Raw genomic sequence first — 25,674 nt, 5'->3', positions numbered from 1 at the left:
TACAGGACTAGATATGACTTTAAGAGTGCCTGAAACTGTCTAATCTTGTATCAGGAAGGTGGAGGGATGAATGGGAGCAAAGTAAGCTCTAATCATTATTGCAAGTGTGGAGGTTCTTTGTGGTGTAGAGGTGTTCATGATGAAGTTTGTTTCAAACCTTCTCTTTCATGGCCAGCCCTTTTAAATGGAATATTCAAATGCAATGTTAAAAGAACTACAACATTCAAACATATTGGAGCAAGCATCAGGTATGCTGAAAAAGCTCACTGGTAACTTTTGGTGCATATAAAAGGAGTGTTTCACATTTGTGTGGGGCTTTGAACTGAAATAGCCGCTTGAGGATCATTTGGTTGATTTGTGTAGACTACTGCAAGGTTACCAAAGCATCCCTGATGCCATAATGTCACTCAGTTCCTGGTATTCTATTGTCATGTGGCAATGAAGGCCAAAACAATCATAACTGTCATAAAGACAGCCATAAATACATAACCGCATTAGGCTAATAATGAACCACAGGGGCAAATTGAGGTTGTCCTACGTAGGGTCCCGCGCACATCCCTAAACATATCTTACCACCGGACATGCCTGAATTTAGCTATAAATGAGATCCTTAGAACAATAGAACTTGTCCAAACATTTCTTAAATGTTGCTGTTGAGTGACTACCCACAACTTCAGGTTAAAATTCATTCCAATGATTCACTACTCTTTGACTAGATGACATCTACCTCTTCATCGTGATTCAGTCCTTTGAGGAGCTGACCCCTGACTCTAATACACAAGCAGGCTTGGCCTCACTTGTGACGAAGACAATTATATTTGTAGAGCAAACAGTTACACTTCTCAAGTGCCATCTAGTGAGCTGTATTGTCGCGGAGGCGAGAAACCCAGCCGACCGGACCTTGACAAACAGGTTATAGGTTACTGCCTTTTTAGACAAAAGTGCTGAAAAAATGTACGGGCCGCGTGAAATGTCAATGAGGCAGATGCTGAAGAATCGGTGCGATTTCCTTAGAGGTCACCGAATTCCTTCTCACCTTGGTCACCTCAGGAGAAGAGAGGTTGCTATCAGCCCCCAAACAAGAGAGGATATTGGTGCAATGCATAAATGCGAATGTAAAGGCGATGCATCACTAAAAGGAAATGTTTCGCGTTTCAAGATGTCGAAGCAATTATCAGATATGATGAAACAAGCTCACTTATAACCTTTGGTATACTTTTTAAGTGGAAAAGACTGCTCAAGACAGCGTAATTATCTGTCTAGTAAATACGTTCTTCAATGCATCATGGTTTCATTGCGTCACTGTACCTTGCACAGCATTGATTGAAAGCCACTTGACGGCCGCTATATCTGGAAATCGCGCTTGCGAACATGAATACCAGTGTGACTTCGAAATACTTTCCCAGTTATACTTTCCCCATTTTCGCGGATGTGTAGCTCAGAAACAGAGGGGCTTAGGTCTTAAGAAGGGCAGGATCGTGAACAACACTGAAAGGCCTTCAAAATGGCTATTTCAGTTCAAAACCCCGTACTAATGTAGAACACTCATTTTGGGGAATAAAGATCTGTCAGCAGACCAAAGTGCGTATGATGCACTCCGTAAATGAGCTTGTGTTGACATGTTAGAGATGGGCGGCACAGCGTCGGCGGTTTCCGCAGGAAGTGCGCGATAGCATTCATCGCACTTTTTGAAACGTTACATTGTTTCCCCAGAAAAGGCTGCTTCCGTTTGGCGTATATATATATATATATATATATATATATATACGATATATATATATATATATATATATATATATGTATATTATAAACGACGATCTGGATGAGTTTCGTATGGGTTGGGTGTGGTCGGAGGGTTGGGGAATAGATATAATGCATCTGCATGTTTACGCCGTAAACAGAAGTTATAACAAGTTCAGGACGAGAAATTGACTCGCCGCATTGAATGCATGGGCCCATGGGCCGTGCATGTTTATCAGTGAGTGAAAAATTCGGAAATGCGAGATAACCAGTGAATACCCCCTGATCTACCCCGGAGTTTGCGTATAATGAGTTGACAAGTCACCTGGATGGTCAGGGAATTCGCAAACGCCCGAGGGGGTTTGCAAAATCCCTCGGGTAGATGCAAACTAATATTTTAATTGTACTTGCTACTGACATGGTATAAGCCGGTGACGCATTCAAGGATAGGACACTTGCTTCCTCGTATGAAAAATGTTTTATGTGCTTGATCATGCTTGCTTGCGCACACGTGTTCATAGCGAAAATATAAAGAACAGACACGTATATATAAGTGCATCGAATGCATGCAATGTTGAACCCTAATCAACAAATTTTGTCGTAACCATACAGACACTAGAAGACGTGCCGTTTCCGTGCTGGCGCGGCATCCACCACTAATCATCATCCCACACTAACATATCACCTGTTGGTTCTTCACTTAATGTTTTGGTGCATTGTTACAAAATCTGTGAGCAGCACTCTTATTGTTTTGCGCACTGCACAGATGCATCTCTGGAGCATAACGAATTAATTTTGATGCCTTGTTCTTGCGTCGCAACCATGCAGACTGTAGCATGTTGCTCAAATAAAAATGTTTGACAAGTAATGCAAAAACAAACTACACGTTAACATCGTCGTTCATCAGCGCTGTGTGGACTTCATACATCCGTTGAGAACCACATTTGTGGGAGATTAGCTGTGGGGCCCTCGGTTCTCGCATTTACTCAAATCAACGGCCCTGCAGTTCGCACGATGAGGCGTGCGACTTTTGTGGTGAAGAGCCAAGCTGACTAATGCTCTGCTTTGTCACGACACTTTCCATCACTTTCTTTATTTTGGCGGCTTGATCTATGGCGTTTCGATTTGATTTCTGGTACAACACAAAATGAACGAATTTATGTTGAATTCACTGGATATACGTTTGTTTCAGGACTCCAGCAAGAAGGCCAAAGAGGAAGCAACGCCATCCTTAAATGATGATGTAAGGCAATGCACACTGTATTGGGCTGATAATTATCGCAATCTGACGAACATTGCTTAGTTGGAAAGTGTATTAGCTGTGCATGATGCAAAAGCTCTGACGTAATCCATTCCCTGAACGCAGCTAAATGAGTGTTCGTATGTTTTAAGGTACAGATTAGGATAGCAGTTACGATTCACAAGCGTCGGAGACTACGCCTGTAAAAAGAACGAAACGTGCATCATCGAAATTTGGCGCCATCCCCTTCGAAAAGTCACCTTGTATAGCGAATTTCCGCTCCCCCCCGCTTGAAACGATCCCTGGAAGCCCCGTTCCGTAAGTTTCCCAATCGTTTGCGATTCGCGCGGGGCGTGTCACAACGCTGGACCTTAACACTTGCCCGGGTGGCCGGTTGGAAGCCCTTCGCTCGGGTCGGGGGGGGCGGTCAATTTGACCCCCCCCGCGCTTGAGATCTCAGGAACTAAAAGAGCTAGAGACACCAAATTCACAGGGTGTGTTGACCTGTACGTGAACTCACTTAGGTCAAAGTTTGAGGCTCCTAGGCCATGGCCTGGTCAAATAAAGTCAAACAAGATCAAATTACTGGTTGGTCTCAAAAGGGCCACTGGAACCCAGATAGCTGTTCTATGCAGAAGTCCACATGCTCAAGCAAGGGTCATTGTCCTCGTTTGACCTTTTGAAGCTCATGGTGACCAAAATCATTCAAGACCGCTTTGACTCTTGCATTTGGATAAGCGACATAGACTACGCTAGGCAGTATGTTCCCAAAAACAAAATGTGAACTGGGTCATTCTAGGTCTGTGGCCTATTCTGACCTTAAAAAAGTCTCGGAAGGTGTATAATGTGGTTCCTGTTATCAATAAAATCGAAATGAGCACCAGAAACGAGTCCACACAGGAAGCCCCAGAGTAATAAAGCAGGTTGATTTTGAGCCTGGTCTGACCTTCGTAACTGAGCTAGGTCAGTGGTGATTTGTTCATTCAATTGTGGGTTGCCGAAGAAAGTATCTCAGCGATGTATAGCTTCGTCTAGCACTCCGCTGTTGGATCAGATTGAACGATTCCCTAGAAATCGCCTTCGCTGAAATAATGGTCTGACTTCGGACTTGCATGCATGAAAATCCTTCAAGGTCAGCAATTTTACAAGGTACACCAAAATTGTTGCTGCCCAGAACGACTCGCTATTTAATTGTCTACAGTTATGCAAAATGTGGCGCGGCTACGCCGCACCGTTCGGAAACTATTCTGGAAAAACCTTTGGGGGTCAATTTGACCCCCACCGAGCGCGTGTTTAATTTGAAATGTTGTTTTACAGAGACGAGAAAAGAGTTGTGTGGGAGCTAAATCTGACGGTAGCTGAGGGTGGGAGCGACGATAGTTTTGTTTTGGCCCAAAAGCTCGAGGGCTTTAATGTGGGATTTTCATGCTTTTCAACTCACACGGTGTGGTTTTCATGTTTGAGCCACGAAATGCCATTCCCTACATGTTGTATTAACACGGGGCCCGCCACTGACGCAAATAGATCCCTTATCGCCGCAGAAATCCAATGATGGGCAGACAGCCTGGGCTCTCATTGACTCAGGGTCCTGACCAATGCAAATCGCGGGCCCTGTTCTTGTCCCTGGTTGGGAAATGGGTCGTCTGGCTCAGAAGGACACGGAGCTGACTGTTCGGTGCTGGTGGTGCATGACTGATGGAGAAGCCCTCATCGACCCAGGGGGTTCCGTGGGAAATGTCCGCTCCTGAGAAATTGGCTCCAGTGCTCAGACCGACACGGAGCAGACTGTTCGACACTGGCGGTTCGTTGTACTGATCGACGTAGAGGCCTTCGTCTGCTTAAAGCGCCCCGATCGGCGCGAAGCGCCTTTTGACCGACATTTAAGGGCCGGTCATGCGGGCCAGCACCCTTTACACAACTCCGGTGAGACTTCGGGCCCTTAAATGAGGCTCTGTGTCGTCAATCTCGAGGGGCTTTTCGGGCCCTTCGAGACCTAGAGGGGGACTGGAGGAAAGGACACGTGCCTCTGTGCCCCCTGCCTGCGCTATAATATACAGGGGACAGCGGCTTTGTCGCTAAGCAAAATTTCATTCCATGGCCTAAATCTAAGTCACCATATTGCGCACACTTACTGATAGTAAAGAGGCGCAGGGAACTCGCATTGTATTTGACCTTTATCTTGACGATCTACCACGGCAGGTTTCAACGTGGGAATAATGTTGTAATGTGTAGCGTGGGGGTAATTTTGTTGTAATACGTGACGTGTGAATTATTGTGCTGGGATACGCTGATGAACATGAAGTTCGGGGTTTTGTTGTGATACGTTGGTAGACATCAAACTAATAAAAAGGGAACCGTCAGACCCGTTCAAAAACCCATTTGTGATGTTGTGCCTGACAAAGAACAACTGGCAAATACACCGGTTGGTTGCCATTTCTGTATTTGTGAATTAATTTTTTGTGGTTCAAAGAGCATCCAAGAGGCGTCGGCTGCGTTCGTAGTTACGTGGAAAATGTTCCTGGGAAATTCACACCGGGTGCGAACGGGAGGGTTGTGTTCACTCGTCCTCAGGTGGAGGAATTCGGTCCACGCTCCAGGCCGATCGGCATGTAATCGAATGCCTCTTCGAAGGGTGACCCAGTGAGGTTTGATATGGCCAAGCTGTCCCACAGTAGCGACATCTTCTGGCTGAGCAACAGGTGGCCAATGCCAAGGGAGGAGCTAGCGGTGGAAGCAATGCACCATTAACGCCGCGAAATCCTGCTGTTGAGCTGGAATTTTACGATCGGACACGGGGGCTCGGACGGACATAACAAGCACTGCTTGGCATAAGCTCAGCCCAGAACTGCTTTCGCTCCAAAGGGTTCGACTTGTAAATGACAGGGACGCGAGCCCTTTGGGTGCCCACGTTTAGCGGGCTAGTGCCCCCAACGTAGTCACGGGTTCGACGCTCACCACCTGAACGGCTTTTAAGCATTTTAAAGGCACTATCCTTCACCTTCAAACATGCGACGTGCAATTCGATAATCGCGCGCGGGCCAGTTTTTTAGCGTGAGAACGGCATGTCCTGATGCGTAGCATCCCACGACCTACCAAAAACTAAATCGGTTCTGCATCGAATATGCGGCGTATTGTCCGAGCTGAAACAGCTCACGGCTCCGTTTCGATGCAGCCATGGCGTTGGGCGGTATCCGAAGCTCAGTGTGACCCGTTGTGACCAGTGTGACCGTCGCTGGGACCCGATCCGACCACCCGTCATTGCGGTCTGCGTCGGGTGGCACGGCCTGGGCGTCGAGAGGTGTCTGAGCCGCGCCCTCTTCTCGGCCATCAGGGCTCCAGCCAGCGGGCGGCGGCCGGACCGGCAGGCGCGCCGCCTCCCACGGCGCTGAGCAAGGTGCCGTATGGTGCCAGTCCGATGATTCGCAAGGACCGGCGACAGAGCTCGTCCCGTTTCAACCTGCCGCGGAACAGGGAGCTGGAAAAGCTGCCGAGCTTCAAAGGTCAGTGCCGATCACAGGGAGCTGGGAAAGCTGCCGAGCTTCAAAGGTCAGTGCCGATCACAGGGAGCTGGGAAAGCTGCCGAGCTTCAAAGGTCAGTGCCGATCACAGGGAGCTGGGAAAGCTGCGAGCTTCAAAGGTCAGTGCCGATCACAGCGAGCTGGGAAGGTTTTGCAGGTCTGTGTGAGAGGCGGTTTATTCGTATGGGGTTTGAGTTGAATTGAGATGCGCATTTTTAGTAGCATCCCCTGTAGTTTACATTATTGTCCTTTTTAGACTTCAACTTATCCCGCTTCTGAGCTAGGCGTTTACATACTTGCGCAGACTTTCGCGTCGTCTATTTTGAAGTCACTCTGAGATGTATGACGTCACAGATAGGCCACATAAATTATGGCGCAACGACTACTACAGGGGGCAAGGAACATATGACTAATGACTTGTTCGTGTCTGGAGTACGTCAGCGCGAATCGGTGCATCAGCGGCCAGCAGTTTGCCTTCAACAGTTCAACACATTTCTATTCTTTCAACCAATTAACATAGAACGCGAACCGCGTTTTATTATATGAATTTGGCATTTGAGCAGTCTTGCTAGTTATGTAGAACGCGAACCGCGTTTTATTATATGAATTTGGCATTTGAGTTGTCTTGCTAGTTATGGTGGGCATGAGACTGGGAACCAAATAGCTTAAAGGGAATGCTCCACATTTGAAGATATGGAAACAATTATCAGACATGAGGTAAGCTCACAGCGAAGCTCAGTCTTAACTTAAGTGCGGTTCATGTGGCGTTTCAGTGGTGTGCGCTTTGTGCAAGGTGCAATGTAAAGACAACTTTTTCAAGTCACCCGGGCATTCATGCCATCGAAAGCCACGCAAATACCGCCACCTCATTGGCCACGTGGTGCTCAACGCCAAGAACAAATGCGAAGATCGAAATTGTCATGTCTGGCGTGCGTAAGTTTGATTCGGGGCATCAGCGGTCGCCAGTCAGCCGGCGACCATTTTGATGCGTTGAGTGCAAGTTTCGAACACAATCACATTTTGTGCTATGCAGTGCAGGAATGTGGGTAGTGGTGCGAGTTATGACGGAAGTGTGAATGAAAATAGAAAAAAAAAACTAGAAAAGCTCCGTATGCGAGTATGGAAATTGAAATAAACAATAAAAACCACGGGCCAATGATACACAAATCGGTACATGACGGCTGCAGCGATGTTCAGACTGGCGGCCATAACTTCTGTTGCGGCTCAGTTAAAAAATCAGGTGAATTTGAGCAGGGCTATGCTCTGCTTCTCCTTTGAGGCGGGTGCCAGCAGGGTGCCTGAGCAGAGTTGCTTCGCGATCTTCACTCTGCCAGCACAGAGCTTTGAACTCTTGTTGGATGGCAAAGGGATGCAATTTCCGTGATGGATCTGAAAGGCTTTGGTGGCTTATCCCTTGAAGATCTTTGTGATTTTATTCAGATTTGGAGAATGATTTTATTTTGCAGATTTCTTAAGCATGAGGTGTTGCGAAGCACACAAACAAATATTTGTGTGGCTTCTCGTGGCATTTTTAATGGCCGGCTTGGCAAACGAGTTTTGTTATCATGTATTTCTTTCCGTTATGCCCGATGCTCTTATGTTGTTGCCCAAATGCGATGGACGCGTTCGTCAAAATATGACATAGTTGAACGTTTTCTATACAATAAGACCTATCGTCCGATCGAGCGTTTTATCCGAAACGTCCGAAGACCTATGTAAAGATTCAACCCAAAATCATGTTATAGAAAAGCTTTCACACTGCATTTCGTAACGTGTTGATGACGACTAATACCAAGTCTGTCGAAAACCATGTCATGTCCTCCTACGCTAGCAGCTATTGCCCTTTACCCTGTCATTCACATATGTTGTTCGCATACGGAATGCCTACGTTGTGGCGATGTTCATTAATGTTTGTGTGCGTGTGTGCACGTGCGTTACAGAGGTGGCGGCGGGCGAGCGGGAAGAGCTGTTCATTCAAAAGATCCGCCAGTGTTGCGTGCTGTTCGACTTCATCTCGGACCCCCTCTCCGACCTGAAGTGGAAGGAGGTGAAGCGGCAGGCGCTGCAGGAGATGATCGAGTACGTCACCACGCAGCGCGGCGTCATCACCGAGAACATCTACCCGGAGGTCGTCCAGATGGTGAGCCGGCGTTCAGCACCTCTGCGCATCATCTCAGGATTGTTGCTCGTTGAATAGCCACAGTGACTGGCTGGATTTTGGCTCAAGGCAAATCAACACAAGTTATCAACATTTCAGTGGCTTCAACTGTGCGTATTTTCCCAGATTTTGTCTTTGTTTAAAGGTTGTCTGTTTCAGAAAGCTCCCCTTGAATTTGTGAGGTATATTGATTTCAAAGTACTCTTCCACAATGTACTGATGTGCAAAGTTGTTTGAATATTAGTTTTTGTCTGTTATTGTTTTAAGCACACAGCTTTTGTGGGCGATTTTTGGCGAGAAAGGTTTTGCAGATACTTGAAATCAACTTTATGAAAACGCATATTTTGATAAAGTCGTTGTTGCCCGGATGTTAGCAAGATAATGTTTTTATTGACTGAGGTGACGCCAGTTGTCTTTCTACCGAAAGTTCTCGAAATATGTTAAAAACGTTTGGTGGCATCCTTGATGCTGACGTGACAAAACAAACTCCGTTACCGTGGTCGCATCTGTGTTGATTATGCAGTGCTTACATACCGTACATACTTAAGCATGGTCCGCGATGGCTGATCCTTTAATTAAGTGATCCTCAAATCCCGCCTTACTCCACACAGCACCGATGGCCCACTTCTTGGTCTACCTCTTTCTTAAAGATGCGGGGGGCTGAATGTCCCTTCAATGGAGTAGGAATCTACACACCTGCATTTGACTTGTTTTCTTTCGCTACATGTCACCCCATAGTCCACACGATGCGTTGCCGGCGTGTGATGCTTGCGTTGTGTCTGAATACATGACACAGCGCGATCGGCCGGCCAGGTGACGATGAACCTGTTCCGGACGCTGCCGCCGTCGTCCAACCCGTCCGGTGCCGAGTTTGATCCGGAGGAGGACGAGCCGACGCTGGAGGCGGCCTGGCCTCATCTTCAGCTCATATACGAGTTCCTGTTGCGCTTCCTCGAGTCAGCTGACTTCCAAGCCAACGTGGCCAAGCGCTACATTGACCAAAAGTTTGTGCTTCAGGTGAGATCCGGGTCTGAGCCGTTTCGAGTGTGTCTCTTCGGACTGTTATCGCTCGTGCTTTGGCTTATGCTGGGCAGCTTAAAGGTCCGTGAGGATGCTGGCTATGTTTCATTGTGTGTTTGGAGGGGAAGGGGGGTGTATCAATTTGTCTTGCTCACTAGAACGAGATGCGGTAAGATAGCGTTTGCGTAGGCTGGGGTGGGTACTCTGAATGCAGCGCTGTAATTGAAGCGTGGAGTTACGCGCGCCGACGTCAGTGTGCCATGGCGCGTCAGTCTGCTGTTTTCTCTCTGCTTTGCGCCACCGCAGCTATCTCGGAGAGGGTTGTGCAGCCATTTGCGTTGCTCGCCGCATATGTGGTATTGCCATCCAGGAACAGCGTTCGAAAGGTGACTGGTTAAAGGCGGCAACCGGGACATTTTGACCAGCTGGAACCTGTTCTTAATGCATGAAGGTCTTGCCTAAACACGGAATAATTCGATTACTGAATGACGCCGATAATTTTGCAGTTCCTTGTTTTTTCCGCACTAGAAATGGTGTAGGATAACAAGTTGAAGTCCCAATAGTTTGAGGAAACCTAAATTGAAGGATGGAACTGTGGTGCTGTTGAAGCTTAAAATCCAGAAAATTTTATTCAGCTGAAGCAAGCACTAGACACAGAGGGGTTGCAGTGCGATCTCATTAGTCGGACCTCATTGCCTTCGACCTTCAGGAGCACATTGTTTTTTTCTTCAAAACAGCAAGGTTTGGAGCATCCGAAATTTGAGGCAATGCTGAAAGCCATCCAACGGACGAAGGAAATGGGTATTTTTTGGGGAGGGATGAACACGCCAGATAACACCAAGTGACGAGATGTTTGCGGTTGTGTTTATACCAGTTCGTCATAGGCAGTCATAAGCGTGGGATTTGGCTATGCCATGGACCTGCAGCTGACATGCAGTCATGGCGATTGCATTTTAGAAATTCTTGTCTTGACAGAGCAGAGTATCGTGATGGTTGAGGGTCTGATGTGCATCGAAAATTCATTTGCCTCTACAGCTGCTGTTTGGAGAGATTCAAGTGCTTGATAACAGCCAATGTCAAAGTACAGGAAAGCTCACATACACCTCCGGCTTACGCCACGGGGTAACGTCGTGTTGCAGGACGTTATCGCTATTCTGTGGAATGTAACTATGCTTTGGTTGGTTAAGTGTCACCAAGGTCGCTTAAAAGGGCTAACCCGGCGAAAACATCTGGTGAATATGCCCCGTCAATTTAATGTGTCGACGTCGTTGGAGGCCCACATGGGGCGCGAGTTGGCGCACCACAAGCTGAGAGTGCCTTACCACAATTACAACTTGGTAAGCGGAACACACATTTTATGATATTTATATTTGTTGTCTAGATTAGTTATGACCGCCACGTTCTGTCGATACAATTTTAAATGCCCTGCTGGCGGCGCCTCAGTGACGACCGTAACAAGTTCGAGTGACGCCACGCGTCTGTGCGGAGCCGCTGAAAGTTCGACCTACCAGAAATGTCCCGACGGTGACCTAGCCTACTGCACCTATATGGCCACACCCAGTCGTGCTTAGAAGGCCTTTAGAACAATAGGGACTCAGCCTATTCTGAAGTTTCATTTGAGTATATGTGCACTACATGAGACCCGGAAAATATACAGCACTATCGCTCGTATCCTGGTGATCGACAGTGGTGTTCCCTTCTCTTTTCCACATCACCTTCTCCACCATGTTTTCTGCCTCCCTCCTTCCCCGACTCCATTTCGTCTGTCTCACCTTCGGCATCCCTCCTTTCGTGCCCTCTATTAATATTTATCCGCCTCATTGTGATGTGTTTTTCGTCTTCCTGTTAAGTCATATGCTTCTGTCACATGCTCTTCCGCTATCTTTTTCCTTCCCTATTCCATAGTTCTTCGTACAGACGAGCCATGCTTGTTACCTGTGTCTTTCAACTGGCCATGCCCACGGCTTGAGCTCGCTTGTCAGGCCGCGCGGTCGCGTGTGGCAGCCCAGTTCGGCTCGCCGGTGGCACAGTCATACTCGTGCGCGCTGGGTGCCTCAGAGGGCTCATTAACCTGGGCGGACGCGTGCCACAAATTAGCGCTAGCCTCGGGTGAATGTTTCCTTGTAGTATTGAACGTGGGAAATGGCTTAAGTCGAATTGACAACATTATGTCCTGCTTCTTATCAGCTTCTGGACTCATTCGACTCAGAGGACCCAAGGGAAAGGGACTTTTTGAAGACAACGCTGCATCGTATTTACGGCAAGTTCCTGGGACTCCGCGCGTACATCCGAAAACAGATCAACAACATATTTTATAGGTGAGTACAAGTCTGGATTCGTCCGGTGTCGTGTTTACCTTTTGTCGCGTTCCTTGTCTGATGGATTTTGCGCTCCTGGTCTCTTAACGTTTGGTGAGCAGTTCGCGGCATGGAGAAACGATCAGACCGTGTCTTTTTTCTGTCAGCTTAACGTATCTTTGCTCAGCCAGCTCAATTGTAAATGGGATGAGATGCCTTTACCCAATGCCATGATGAAATGTTAAATGCCACAACACCAAAAAATATCATATCACATGCTAGATGCCACGACTGCTATTGCTTCACTTTTCGAGGTAGCATTGTTCGCGGCTGTGGTCGAGCCGGCCATTACCTTCGGTGTGCGCTGATAATAGCTGACTTCCTTATGTTGTTTGCGGCTGTGGTCGAGACGGCCAATGACCTTCGGTGTGCGCTGATAACTAGCTGACTTTCTCATGTTGTTGCGTGAGTGGTCGTACTTCCGTTGACTGTGGTAGTGGTTATTTTTGCGGGAACAGTCACCGCAACGTCATCTCAAAAGGACGTGGGACAAATGAATATCCGAATTTCAAAAAGTGGAGTGACAGTCGCCTGACGGCAGTGGCCCAGTGGTTGGCGCGCCGGACTGTCGCGCGACGGGGCCGGAGCGAATCCAGGTTCCGCCATGGTCCCTGATCGCTAACATGGCCAGTGCAGTCGCTGGCGCTCCATAAAAAACAGGCGCGTCGCGTCCCTCTTTGAGAAAAGAACTATACGCGCTCGATTTGGTCGGTTATGCCAGCTTTCGCGAAATGTTTCTGAATAACTCAGATATTCAGTTGGAAGAAGCGGCTCACCTTTTTTTTTTTGCTTTCATGTGTATTAAGTCGCACACCACAGGCGAGTCCAACAATCGTCATGCCCTGGTGCTGCCTGTGCAACGAACGAGGCTTAGCTGCTAGTTATAGATCAATTGCCCACAGTTTCGAAGTAAACGTCAGACAGCTACAACGATCACACAGGATAGCTCACATATTTTTGCTCTCGCACCATATAAATATAACACACCGCAGGCAAGTAAAACAATCAGCATCCCCAGATACCACGACTGCGACTAATAAAGCTTAACTGCTAGCTGAAGACCGTCGATTTCAGCCTAGGAGTAAGTGTCTGACGGCTGAAACTATCCCACAATGATTAGGATAACTAACACACTTCTACTTTCACACCACACGAAAATCACACACCACAGGCAAATCAAACAGCATGCCCCATACCACCATTGCAGCTAATAAAGGTTTCCTGTGTGTTTAGGATCATTCCCTACAACCTAGAAGTGAGTGGCTGGCAACTGAAACTGTCGCCTGGAAGATGGTCAATATTTGCGGTAAAACAGTTAAAAAGTCACACACTACAGACACGTCAAACAGTCAGGATGTCCTGAATCACTTAAGAAAGCTTGCCAGTCAGTTACAGATGATTGTCTTACATTTCACAAGTCGGCGTCTGGGTGCTGAAGCCATGTGTTTATGATTGCAAATAGTAGGGTTATCCATTATGGATGGTGCACTCATCAGCCACCCCAAGATCTCGCAACACTCCACTAGATTTCAAGGTAATAGCAACGCTGTTAGAATTCTGACTATCCAACCATAGGGGTCTCCCTTAAAATGCTGTCAGTCAGAGATGCAGCTGCCAGAGTTGCAGAAGTTTTTCCTTGTACAGACTTTGGTATCTTCCTGAGATGTGGGGAATCAGCGAGCCAGAGGGGGGCCCACCTGTGTTTGTGGATGCTGAGGGCTTATCAGGTTGAAAAGGACCTTCCATGGCGGCACCGGTAAGGAAGGACTTGTTGGCAGGTGCAGTGGGAGGCAAAGAAACAACAATTTCAGTGAACGTGAGGTTATAGTGGTGAATCCTTAAGGAAAGCGTATGTTGCAAGTGTCAAAAGTGGATGTTTGAGCGACTAACAGAAGGCACATGCGTACAAAAAATAAAAATAAAGTGATCAAATTCACGCAACCTCATTCTCTACGCTCCATGCTGCTAAGTGTGGTGGGTGCTTGTAAGATCTCATGATGGCAGGGTTGTGTCAAATCACTGAAATTATGAACGCTTTCTGAAATGGTCAATGCGCAGGGCTAATGCGCGTCAGGACTACCATGTCCAGACAGGTCGCACTCCGTATGCTGACACGAATCTCCTCTGTCAGGTTCATTTACGAGACAGAACACCACAACGGTGTTGCTGAACTGCTGGAGATTCTGGGCAGCATTATCAACGGCTTCGCGCTGCCGCTCAAAGAAGAGCATAAAGCTTTCTTGCTGAAGGTGCTGATGCCACTGCACAAGGTCAAGTCGCTCTCAGTCTACCACCCGCAGCTCGCCTACTGCGTCGTGCAGGTACGGTAAATGTTGACGTTGATGGCGATGACGTGTAACGTCGGGCACAGCCGATATTAGTGCCATTTGAAAGCTCGTCTCCCAACAAGTGCATTGCCGGTATTCCGAAGCCTGTGAGAGGTCATGAAGGTCGCGTATTGGTCAGTGGCCCCACCTTGGCCAGCGTTCATAGGTGAGACATTGTTGCCGGGCGATGTGATGGTGTGGAAACAGTGTGACAGTGACATTTGAGAAGCAATTGATAGGTGTGGAATAAATGAGGTCCAAAAGAGCTGAGAATAGACTTAACAACTTATGGCGTCTTAGCTCCACGGTCAGTGATAGTTCTGGCGCGGTATAAGGCTAGTACCGTCTGCACACCTGGCATGTTATCAAGGTACGGACGCGCCGGGACTAGGCAGATAAATTGCTCGCTCTGCCGCTGGCCGGGTCGGTTCTGGGTGGGATGTATATGAAAACGTTTGCGTCTCTGCTTTGGAAGGAAGGAAAATCTTCCGTACCTGTACGTTGCTCATATAACGCGCAAGAATACGATAGCCTACTTTGCTAGACTACATGGCAAGACTTACAGTTATTGGTGACAAATTAATGTAGCCGGCTGTGCACCTGTGATCCTGAAATCGCCCAACTTTGCGCGTATTTTGGAAGGCTTAGGGGGGCCAGCACAGTGATATCTGTGTCGACTAGATGCATCTTACCTGTAGCGGCCGTTCAAGGCTAGATCACGGACTGACACGTGACCCATGTGATCTCCACGTGCTCGAAGGTATCGCCAAGATAATGATAAGGCGACGGCCTTTCAATGATCAACGTGGGGTATGTTGTGCACCCAAAACAACATTTATAGGACATGACATGACCTCACCGTTCACCTCGGAGAAATATCGCCGGATTGGAGTTACCAAGAAAACTGTATGCCATTACTCAGACTGTACTGGATGTCTTCCAGTGGAAACATGGGGTTCCTCGTAGGGCTTGTTGGAAAGGTCATCATATAATAAAAGGTCACCAGGTCACGTTGGTAAGAAAAGGCTGGAAGTGGTGGTAGTTGATTGTTAATGGATGTAGCAAAGAATCTGCTTCCAATTAACTTGCTGCTTTCATCAGGTATGGGACCATTAGACACAAACATTATTTTCTGGTCCAACTTCCCACATGATTACGACTATGGTGGCCTTTATCTTGTGATCTCCGTGACGTAGGAAGTTAAAGCCCACACGGTACCTAGATAAGGCCGCGGGCGAACTTTTATCGAAATCGGAGAGGCCAGGGTGGGCAGGCTTTGGTGATCTGTTGTAGAATTGTTCATGCCTGTCCGTCAAGGACCAGCTGTTTTATGATCCGATAGTTTTAACTTCCCGTGTGCGGGCGCTCGCGCCCAGTTGCAGTCTCTACCTTTAGGGCCGCTGAATTGGCATCCTTGAAAGCTACGTAAGCGTTTTCGTCTCTGACACGGAGGATGCAAACACACACCATGAAAGAGAAAGTCCTTGCGTAGTGTGACCTGTGGGTGCGTGCAACATGTGGCGTTTGGCTTCCTCCGATTGATGACATAACGTCAGGACATAAGTATTCAAGATTTGTTGAACAGATCTTGACACGGGCTATCTAACCGTGCCCTATCTAACCTCACAAGTGGTAAAGGTGCTCGTGTGGTGCATGTGGCTATCGCCATTTCTAGATCGATGGCGTTACGATCATCGGTCCCAATTTTGGCCCCGTGCCAGTGCCTGCTGTATTGGTTTGCTACTGCGATCGCCGTCCATACCAAGCGGCAGGTACAGAGCTGTACCTACCGTTGGGTGTATGTACAGCTCTACGCATCGACCGAATTGTTTTTCACAGTGGAAAAGTAAGACCATTCCTGTGCAAAGAGGTGGTATTGATCCCTGCAGTATGCATGGTAAATTTGTACATGGCAGTCTTCGTCATTACCTGCTTGCATTGAAGCAATAATATGTGTGGTATTCAGGTCTCGGTTGTGTATGGTAAACATTAGGTATAATGGAACCGTAACATCACATCAAAGAGATCGATATTTAGATGTATGTGTCGTTTCTAGGACGCCAGTCGCATGTGGCATATCAGTCAGATGATCAAATTGTCATCTAAATCATGTTTACTTGCAAGCCTCTGGGAGCTTATGTGATATGGATGCCCGTTTTGCCACCAGTTTTTGGAGAAAGATCCGTCACTCACGGAGCCGGTGATTATGGCGCTGCTCAAGTACTGGCCCAAGACGCACAGCCCCAAGGAGGTGATGTTCCTCAACGAGCTGGAGGAGATCCTGGACGTGATGGAGCCGGCAGAATTCCAGAGAGTCATCAAGCCGCTCTTCCAGCAGATCGCCGCCTGCGTGGCTTCTCCCCACTTCCAGGTGCGGGCTACGTTCATCGAGTGAAGCTCCGCCCTGCCCCCCGTAGGACAGTCCACCCGACCGCCCTTGGACCGCCCCTGGACCGCCCCGATCGAACAACGCCTCGAGGAAATTAGCAGTACACTAGTCATTACGGCGTTTGAACAAGGATAGCCCTCACAATGAGCTACGTAGGACATAAACGTGGTGGTGATGTACTGGAAAGCAAGTTACGACGTTAAATAGAAGTCAGTTTTCTTATTTGTGGGAAGTTATGGTAGAGCCTGTTGTTCCGGAGGGAAACAGTGGCAGGTCTTTAAACTCGTGTGTTTCATGAGATATTGCAGCATTGACGTAATGACATGGAAGGTTGTGTTTGAGACTCAACGTACACCTTCCGACCCCGACCCCGGCCTGCCGCGCAGCCACATGTCAGAGTTCCACCGACGAAGAGGCGAGCCATTTGGCGCAAGGATTAATTTAGCATGCATGATGGCACAGGTTTGGGTGTGCACTGATCTTAGCTAAAAATAATATTAGTTATATGGTTAATTGAACATTATCAAACCAGCCTTAAATCAAACTAAGCAAATAATAGATCTTGAAAGATACTGGGGTATGATATTGATATTGATATAGGGCATTTATAGATAGATAATATATGCTGCGCAATAGTTTCTGCAACGCGATTGGTTTTTATGATGGAGTTAGGGCCAGAGTAGTAGAGTGGAGAGGGCGGACTTAAAGCCGATATTGGGATGTATGCCGAGTTATGAAGTCGAAGTAAAGGAAACCTAACATCGACCCGATCAGTCCTTGTTTGCCTCCTGGTGCTCTGGGACGGTCGCACTTCACGACTGTGACAAAAGGCGTATGAAGGCTTCTTGGACGGCTGCTTCCCCTCCCCCACACACGCGATGCTTTTAGGGGCGTATTCAGTGGGCGTTGGGAACACATCCCCGCCATCGAATGGTCTCGTGCATTAATATGCCCGTTAATGAATTACGATAATGAAAAGCTCGATGTACCTGCGTAGAAATAAGTTATTGAAAACATGCGACGCCCTTCGCCATTCAATTAATTTGTGCAATTGCGGCACCCTAAAAGGTTGGCTACTAAGAAAGTAAGTGATGTGTATCCCACACTGTGAAATCCTGTATACGCCCATCAATAGTTTGCATGTTGCAACGAAAGCTTTTTTCTCACCGATCTCGGAGTGACCACATAAAGGAACACATATTTTGTGATGTCCGGGCATGGCTCGAATAGGGCTCGAATAAATCAAACAGCTTCCAGCGGCATCATTGTAGACTGAGGGAGAAATTAGGCGGAACCCGACGCAGCAGCTGTTTGGTTGCCAAGCAACGCGTTATAGTCCTATTTCTTGCTGGAAGATGACAGTTTCTCTGCGGCTTGACGCGGCCTGCAGCTTGCTATGCTATGATCACCAGGACGTTGTAACGGTATTGATCCACTGGCGTATACGGATACTCTCCGCCGACGTCACGTTCCCCCTTATTAGATGCATGACACGTGGCAATACTCTCATGGATAGATGTCGCCAGTGAAGGTTCTGCGGTGGACACGTAAAAATAGATGGAAATATGCCAAAACGTTCTATGCCTTGCAAAATGAAAACATTCCAAAACGTTCCACGCCTTGCCAATAACTTTGCGAGCTTGTAGCGCGGTTAACTTGGTTGCAGTGGTTATTGGAGTGGTTGTGCGGCCCATAGTGAAATTTGGCGAACGCCCCGTCATTCTGCGTGTTTTATAACCTTATTAATGCAATTCATCCTCTAGAGTAAGAGGACTGATGATGGGCATACGCTGTGCTGCCTCATAGTTTTTTGTTTTGCTTTTTAGAACAGTGCGGTCTCTGCAGCAGATAAGTGTAGCCTCGAGCAGGTGAACAATGTCAGGCAGTTTTAATGTTTCAGGCACCGCATAGCAATACGTACAATCGAACCAAAGTCCTTTGTGCATCGACCCATCTTTGTAGTGGTTTGACCTGTGCCAGTTTCCCACTGATCCGTGAGCAGTGCCGTCTAGCGAGGTCTTTAATGCCGCGTGTCTAAGCAGACAGAGCAGTTTTACTGTTTGCATAGAACCAGTCCCAGCTCCAGTGTCCTCCGTGTCGCGATTTGTAACGCCTGCAGCGCATCGACGACGTTCAAACAGTGTTAGCCGCATGGAGAATGCGTAGGGTGTTAGATCTCGGAGAGAAGCGGCTTTACTCAGTCTTATCGCTTAAGACTTTGGCAGGCCCAGGCTTCCGCCGGGCACGAGAACGCCAATGATTGCAATGACGTGCATTAGGGATGAGCCAAACTGTCTATTGTTTTGCGTGCTCTTTGCACCACCTGTGCGCAAAATAGTCACGGCATGACCGGTCACGAGGCATTCATCTCACCATGCAGGTGGCAGAGCGGGCACTGTACTATTGGAACAACGAGTACATCATGTCCCTGATGACGGAAAATGCCAACGTCATCCTGCCCATCATGTTCCCGGTCCTGTACAAAAATTCGAAGTCCCACTGGAACAAGTAAGTGGATAGAGCTGCTTGTGGCGCCACCTAGACGCCCTGGACGCGCTGGACGCGCGCCGGCCATTGCCCATTGCTCTTCCGAGGATGCGAACGGTGTCTGCCCTCCAGTCGCCGAGAGTGTTTTTGGTGAACTATGCCGATGTTTCGGGTTTTACTGAAACTTTATAGAGGATAGCATAATGTGTGCACCTAGTATTAAGTATTTCTTAACGGATGAAATGTTTTCAAATGTTCGCTACTGGTATTTCGTGTTTGGGTGCGTCGCTTATGCATAAACTTAGCGTTAAAGGCAGGCTTTCGTCGTCGGGCTGCGTGGCAGTTACATGTAAAGTTCCGACATAAATCGATCGGGTCCTTCAGAGCCTGCCTCCTCGAAGTCTACACGTACAGGTGGTTGTCTTACTGGTGCGAGTGTGGGCGTGCATTTGTCAGGGAATGAACTTGTTTATGTGTGCTTGCATGTCCCGGGCCAACGACTGGGTACGGGTAACGTGGACTGCTGTTATGTGTGTTATGTGTGTCGTGTTGTGTGGTATACATTCAGCTTTGTTGCTCCAGGACAATTCATGGTCTCATCTACAACGCGCTGAAGCTGTTCATGGAGATGAACCAAAAGCTGTTTGATGACTGTACTCAGCAAAGCAAGCTAGAAAAACAGAAGTAAGTTGCACACATGCTGTGTTTGGTCAAAATGAATTGGTGGGATATTGAGGCGAACACACTGGGCAAATGACCAGAGCCAGCGGTTGCACTTACCGCACGCCAGGTGCGCATCGCAAGCTACGATTGCGTGAGTTCAAACCTTGCGTCTGTGTTCGGGTGAGTGCGAGGGAGCCGAGGGATGTGACAGCATTCGACCGACTCTGACGCCGTCGTGTGCACCTGTGTGCAGGGAGCGGGAGAGACAGCGGGTGCACGAGGAGGCCTGGCAGAAGGTGGAGGAGCTCGCCAAACGCAGTCCGGAGTATCCGCTGTTCGCTGCCGAAGGCGGCGGTGCTCTGCCGGGCTCTATGTCGGCCGCCGCCGCCACCACTGTCGAGGGAGAAGACGACGAGGGGCTGATGGACCCGGAGAAAATCAAAGTTGAGGCAAAACAGGTATGCCACATATCGCGCGAGTTGTTGTCGCCGTCGGTACCATCGGAATAACTACATAGTGTGTTTTGTAGCAATTTGGGCGTGAGCGATGTCCCAGAGTGCACAAACACATACTGGCATTTGTGCGCGCGCACATGTGGCATTGGCTGGTGTGCTGGCGGTGGGGCGCAGCTTCTGCTCCAGCTTCTCATCGGCGCGGTGGCGCGCGCCTCAGCCGTACTGTTTCCGCGCCATGAATGTGGTCGCGGCTGCGTGGGGTTGCGTCGCAGCGTGTTAAGGCGGCTTTTCAGCATTTTTGCGGTCCCTGGGAAATGCCACTCGGTAATGGCTCAAAGTCCGAGACGCAGCGGCGGGGGGAACACCACCTTTGCCACAGCCGGCTGTGCGTTTCGTTGTCGTATGCCTCTGGCCGGCCGGTTTCGACCCTGAGCCTCGGCGATGCGCGGTGTGGCGGCGGCCCACTTGCGGTTAGCGGATCCTACCGAAACCCGCCTCACTTGATGTGACCGGTCTGGCGCATACACCTCGCCGGACTTGGTGTGGCGTGGCTCTGTCGCAGATTAACGTAGCCTTGCGACCTAAGCTATGTCGCGACCTTGCCTCCATAGTAACTAGTCGTTAACACGATCTGATTTGAGCCGACCAACCCGGAGATGCCCTCGCCTGCACGCACGAGGCTGGCCGTGTTGCAGGGCGGCCTGCCGCATTGCGCGTGCCCGCTACAGCCCGCTCCTAGCCTGACCTGACCTGACCTGACCCCGGTCCTATTGCAGGGCAGCGTACCGCCTCGTCCGAGCGGCCGCTCCAGCCGCGCCTCGCCCGTTCGGTGATGCTCCTCGATGTCCGATCCTCGCTCCTCGGTGGCCACAGTGTGACGGTCCGTGTTCTAATCCGTCGCATCGCCAGCTTTTCTTGCTGCCCATGCCAACCGACTGCGTGTGACACTGCGGCAGAATGCCGACCAATGCCTTGACGGTTGCGGTGCAGAATTATTCCGGCCGGGGTTAATCAAAGCAGTTACTTTTTCCCCTCTGTCTAGAAGTCTTTAATAACACGTAGGCTTACCGTCATCCTGCACCCATCACGTCTCTTTCCGATGGTCAGCAGTGAAGCGCCGTTTTACCTGTTGTTTCCTCTTCTTCTAGCCCGTGTCACGTCTGTTTTAACTGTTATGACTCACTGGTGCTGACATGTAAGACGGACGGCTACATTCTGGTCCGGAAATTATTATGTGACTGTAATCCAGCCAGCCTCATGCAAGACATCCAGATGTCCTGAGGCGCAGCTGTAAGCTTCCGGGTGTTTGGCGCTGATAACGCCTCATGCTAACCAGTTGCGGGACGTTCAATGACGGCGACCCCGGGTCGTTGAACAGCCATCATCGGCCTTGCTAGACCGTACTGCGCCGCGCATTTACACGCGTATTGTCCTTTGGCGTTGACAAAAAGCTGTGAACGTGTACCTGGTAGCCGCCTGTGGGTACCTGTGCACAAATCGGTTAAGGTTCGTGAGGAAACGGTGCACTCTGTCCAGGACCCTGCAGTGCCACTCGTAGTGCACCTGAGACTAAGATAATTTATTGTGTTAAGTTTTAGAAAATTGAAATTCTTGCACCGAGCTGATGTTTGCGCGATTTGTGAGCCGCTGTTTATATTTACTTTATTAAAATATTTACACCTGGCTGATCTCGGATGATGAGCCGAATGACCAAAAACAGCGACGAAATCGTGCGCCGAAGGCAAAGTTCCGAACCCCAAAGAAAAGCTTGAAGCGAATAGATGTGAACGAATTTAGAACATGAATTAGAAAATTGAAATTCTTGCACCGAGCTGAAGTGTGCGCGATTTGTGAGCCGCTGTTTATATTTACTTTTTTATCTCCTCAAAAGTTCGTTCTGTACGAGATGCGATCTAAAAGTTCCAAAACTATGCCCATAAAAACATACGACGTGTGTTATCCAAATTTGGCTGTAACCCCCGTCGGAGTGGTTACGTTTTGCCGCGATACGGCACTCCCAGGACTTCAGCTATGCTTACGACGCTCCCAGAAAGTTTTGTTCTTTAGATGCATCAAGTACCATTGCGATTCGTGCTGAATTTCTTTCACGGCGTTGAAACGGTGACTATTGGCTGAGCCTGTCGTGGGGAAGATGGAGAAGTCGCGGGGAGCCCGTCCGACGAGTGGAGCGAGCGTGCGTTGACGGTGGTAATGGTGCGGCCCAAAGCTTCCCACGTTTCCGCCGCACCGTGGGCGGGCGTGTTTAATGTTTAATGTTTAAGCGCCTAGTTGTCATTGTTCCTGAGTGCAGTCCGCTTGCGGGGAACGTTCTCTCAGTTTTTCCAGAACGGTGCAGTGAAATTTGTCACTGCCAGTCTCACTAGGGCACGAAAGCAGAGTGCACAATCTCGCTAATGTAAAGACGGAAGCGTGCTTTTGATCTCGCTCCGGGCCTGTCTGAGGGAAATGTTGTACCATGTGCTCCGTCATGACGTCGCGCCCGCTCACTGTGAATTCAAGATGAACTAGTTTTGGGCTTTACCAACATCATCGAAGCGCCTCCCACGTACCTGCTGTCTGGGTTTGGATATGTGTGACTTCTCTCCCAAGAGAGAAGAAGCGTTCGAAGGTGATTTTTAGCAGAAAGGTCGCCGTTTTCACACTGTTGAGGACATCCAGCGTAAATGGCAGTTGGTGTTTGACGCACTTAACCAGCGAGACTTCCAAGAAACGTTCCAAGCGTGTCGGAGGCGCGGAAAGACGCCTGTCGCCGCGCAGAACGTGGCGGATACAAATTTGATGGTGGCCAAGCGAGCGTATCATATTTGTGTGGGATTTTGGACGGAGATCTGCTGAGATCTGAGAGAGGACCTGAGCCGGTAGCGGGGTGTCAGTTTGGAGGCTGCAGATGCAAGTATCTTGCTGCTCCCCCTCCCCCCCCCCCGGCCAGCGGTGCCGCATTTAGGGCAAAATGCAAACATTGGACAAGAGACTCAAGAACTACTGGTTCGTTTAAAATGTGACTGCAGGCTGATTAAATGCATTTATGAGGACCTGAGAGAAAAGGAATGCAATGCATATGTATACCCCCGTCAATACTCATTCCGGCGGTCAACCCGGTAAGGCAAAGACCAAAGTGTGACAATGTACTCGGAACAAATCATATAAGGATACAACTTTTGTTTGAATGCCATCAACTGCGACGACGAAATTGGCGAATGCTCAACGTTGAAATGTTGATCGTTCAACGGCCCCGGCGGTGGGGGCTGAGTGCGCGTTCAAACAAACCCCAGAGGTATCGCTCGGATGACATTGGCAGCTTCCGATTTTTGTATAGTTGCCACTGTCTCTTCATCGACTGTAATCCCTTGCATTGACCTCGCTACCGCAGTGTTTGGACGTTGTTGCATGCGCAGCTACTCGAAAACAATCCTCTTTACAATGCCGTTTGCTCGTGTTGTCCGAAACAGCGAGACTTGTCGGAAAACACTTAGCATGTTAAATGATCCTACCTCTGGCTGTACCAGTCAAAAGCCATCCTGAACTTTTCTGAATCTGTGAATCCAAGCCGAGGGTTGACGTGAGCCGTTCGATTGTCACGAAGGCGCAGCTGCTTGGACGCAACGAGTGACTGAAGCAAAATGGAATAAACAGATGGCGGCCACCGATCAGTACACAGCGCATGCACATTGCATTGTGGTACGCGGTGGTAATTAGTATTTCGTTGTACGCCAGCATGTACGCTGGTGCATGTTCGTTAAAATATGTTTGCTCTGGGTTCAATAGTTTTCGGGGCGAGTTGCTGCCACACACAAAGTTGGTGCGTACTGCTATGATGAGTTCGATAGTCATCCCAAGCGCGGGCCGCCACTTATCGCTTCGGAACGTGTTTTTCAGTTGGTGAAGGCACCCCAGGGCAAGCCGAAGCCCCTGCTCCGGAAGAAGTCGGAGCTGCCGCAGGACATGTACACGCAGAAGGCTCTGAACGAGCACAAACGTCCCGACGCATACCTCACCACCAGCCCGGAGCAGAAGAATTCGAGCTAGGCGGTGGCGCCCGCTCGCCGCGTCGCCGCATGTCGCGCGCCGGCCCAGGAACGTGCCCAGGTCGTCACCGTCTGTCTGTTAACTGGTCTGTGTGTCCCCGTCACTAGCCGAGCCGGGCTCGCGGGCGGTGCACCGATGTGTCTCCGGCCGCCATCACCGCCCTCCGCTTGCCTATGCACGACCACGTGTGCCCCTCGCTGTCTGTAGTGCTGGACAAGTCAGTATTGCCCAACCGCTTGGACACGCGCGCAGGTTGTGTGTAGGACCCTCCGGCGACTGCGTCTGTTGCCTGTCGCGCAGTGCTGTCCCGTGCTCCGGCCACGTTACGTGCTCTCACGGACTGGCACCGTCGGGTGAGCTCACCCCGCCCGCTAGGCACAGGCGGACGGGCCGAGCCAGCGGCGTGAACAATTCTGCTGCCGAGAGGCTGCAGGCTCTCACATTCCACGTGGCAGACCGCCGGGACCGTCCAGAAACGACAAGTCGGCGCGCGTGGCGTGCTGTTGCCACGGTCTCATGTGCGGCTACGCTTATCAAAGGCTGCCGGCAACAGAGTAGCCGAATTACTGGAGTAGTAGTATATGCTTCGGAGCTGGCGAGGGGTGGGAAGCGTCTTGTCACAATGATGGTGGAGCGAGGTCACAGGCACGGGCGGGGTTAGTGTCGTGTTCAGAATGTGACCATGGCATAGGACGTGGTTTGTGGACGGTCTCTGTTGTCGCTCTTATTCTTGTGCTTAGTCAATAGCTGTGTCCTCGTCATTTGGCTCGTTCAGAAACATAACTAATAGCTACCATAAAAATTGCCTCACTGTTACGGCACGGAACTGGCTGGAGTATTTTATCATTTGTTGTGAGATGTTACCGGAGTACATTTTAGGGGCAGCTTTGCTGAAATGTGTGACAGTGCGGACATTTTTGTGCAATAGATGGCAAAAATGTGCCCGCATGTGTGCGTGTATCTATCGCAAATTATTGGTGGTGTAGCCTGGTCCGAAAAACGCAGCCTGCCATGACGCCTCGTCTTTTTCTGTGAGTTTTGTGCATTGGTAATCTTGTTATTGCCAATGCACGCCGCCGCGCTCGGATAGCATGGGGCCCCGTCTCCGTCTTCCTCGGGTCGAACCGGCACATCCGGGCCTTAGAGCCCGGCCGACTGCGTGTAGGCGCCACGGCGACGCGACACCGTCAGCATCGCCACACTCGTAAACAGCACTAACGCGCGAGGCCGCCTCTTTCCGTGCTTTCCGTGTAGCTGTGTCCACTGTGTTGGG

At 49.3% G+C, this 25,674-nt stretch overlaps 1 protein-coding gene across 2 annotated transcripts; it reads left to right on the top strand.

Annotated features, from left to right (window-relative positions):
- Positions 1-2,932: 2,932 nt before the first annotated feature.
- LOC119091184 (serine/threonine-protein phosphatase 2A 56 kDa regulatory subunit gamma isoform) lies at positions 2,933-25,416 on the top strand (the record flags this gene model as incomplete). Of its 2 annotated transcripts, none has more annotated exon segments than XM_037213838.1 (11): positions 2,933-2,983; positions 6,312-6,480; positions 8,439-8,638; positions 9,470-9,673; positions 11,864-11,994; positions 14,165-14,354; positions 16,528-16,731; positions 19,130-19,257; positions 19,819-19,920; positions 20,153-20,357; positions 24,252-25,416. In XM_037213838.1, coding segments are annotated over 11 exon segments (1,734 nt in total), but the record flags the coding sequence as incomplete, so codon positions are not given.
- Between the last annotated feature and the right edge of the window lie 258 nt (positions 25,417-25,674).

This window comes from Pollicipes pollicipes, unplaced genomic scaffold (genome assembly GCF_011947565.3).
Source record: "Pollicipes pollicipes isolate AB1234 unplaced genomic scaffold, Ppol_2.1 Scaffold_33;HRSCAF=38_pilon_pilon_pilon, whole genome shotgun sequence".
In the NCBI taxonomy this organism is placed as follows: Eukaryota; Metazoa; Arthropoda; class Thecostraca; order Pollicipedomorpha; family Pollicipedidae; genus Pollicipes; species Pollicipes pollicipes.
Note: the sequence above shows the minus strand (reverse complement) of the source record. Positions and strands in the feature narration are given on the sequence as shown.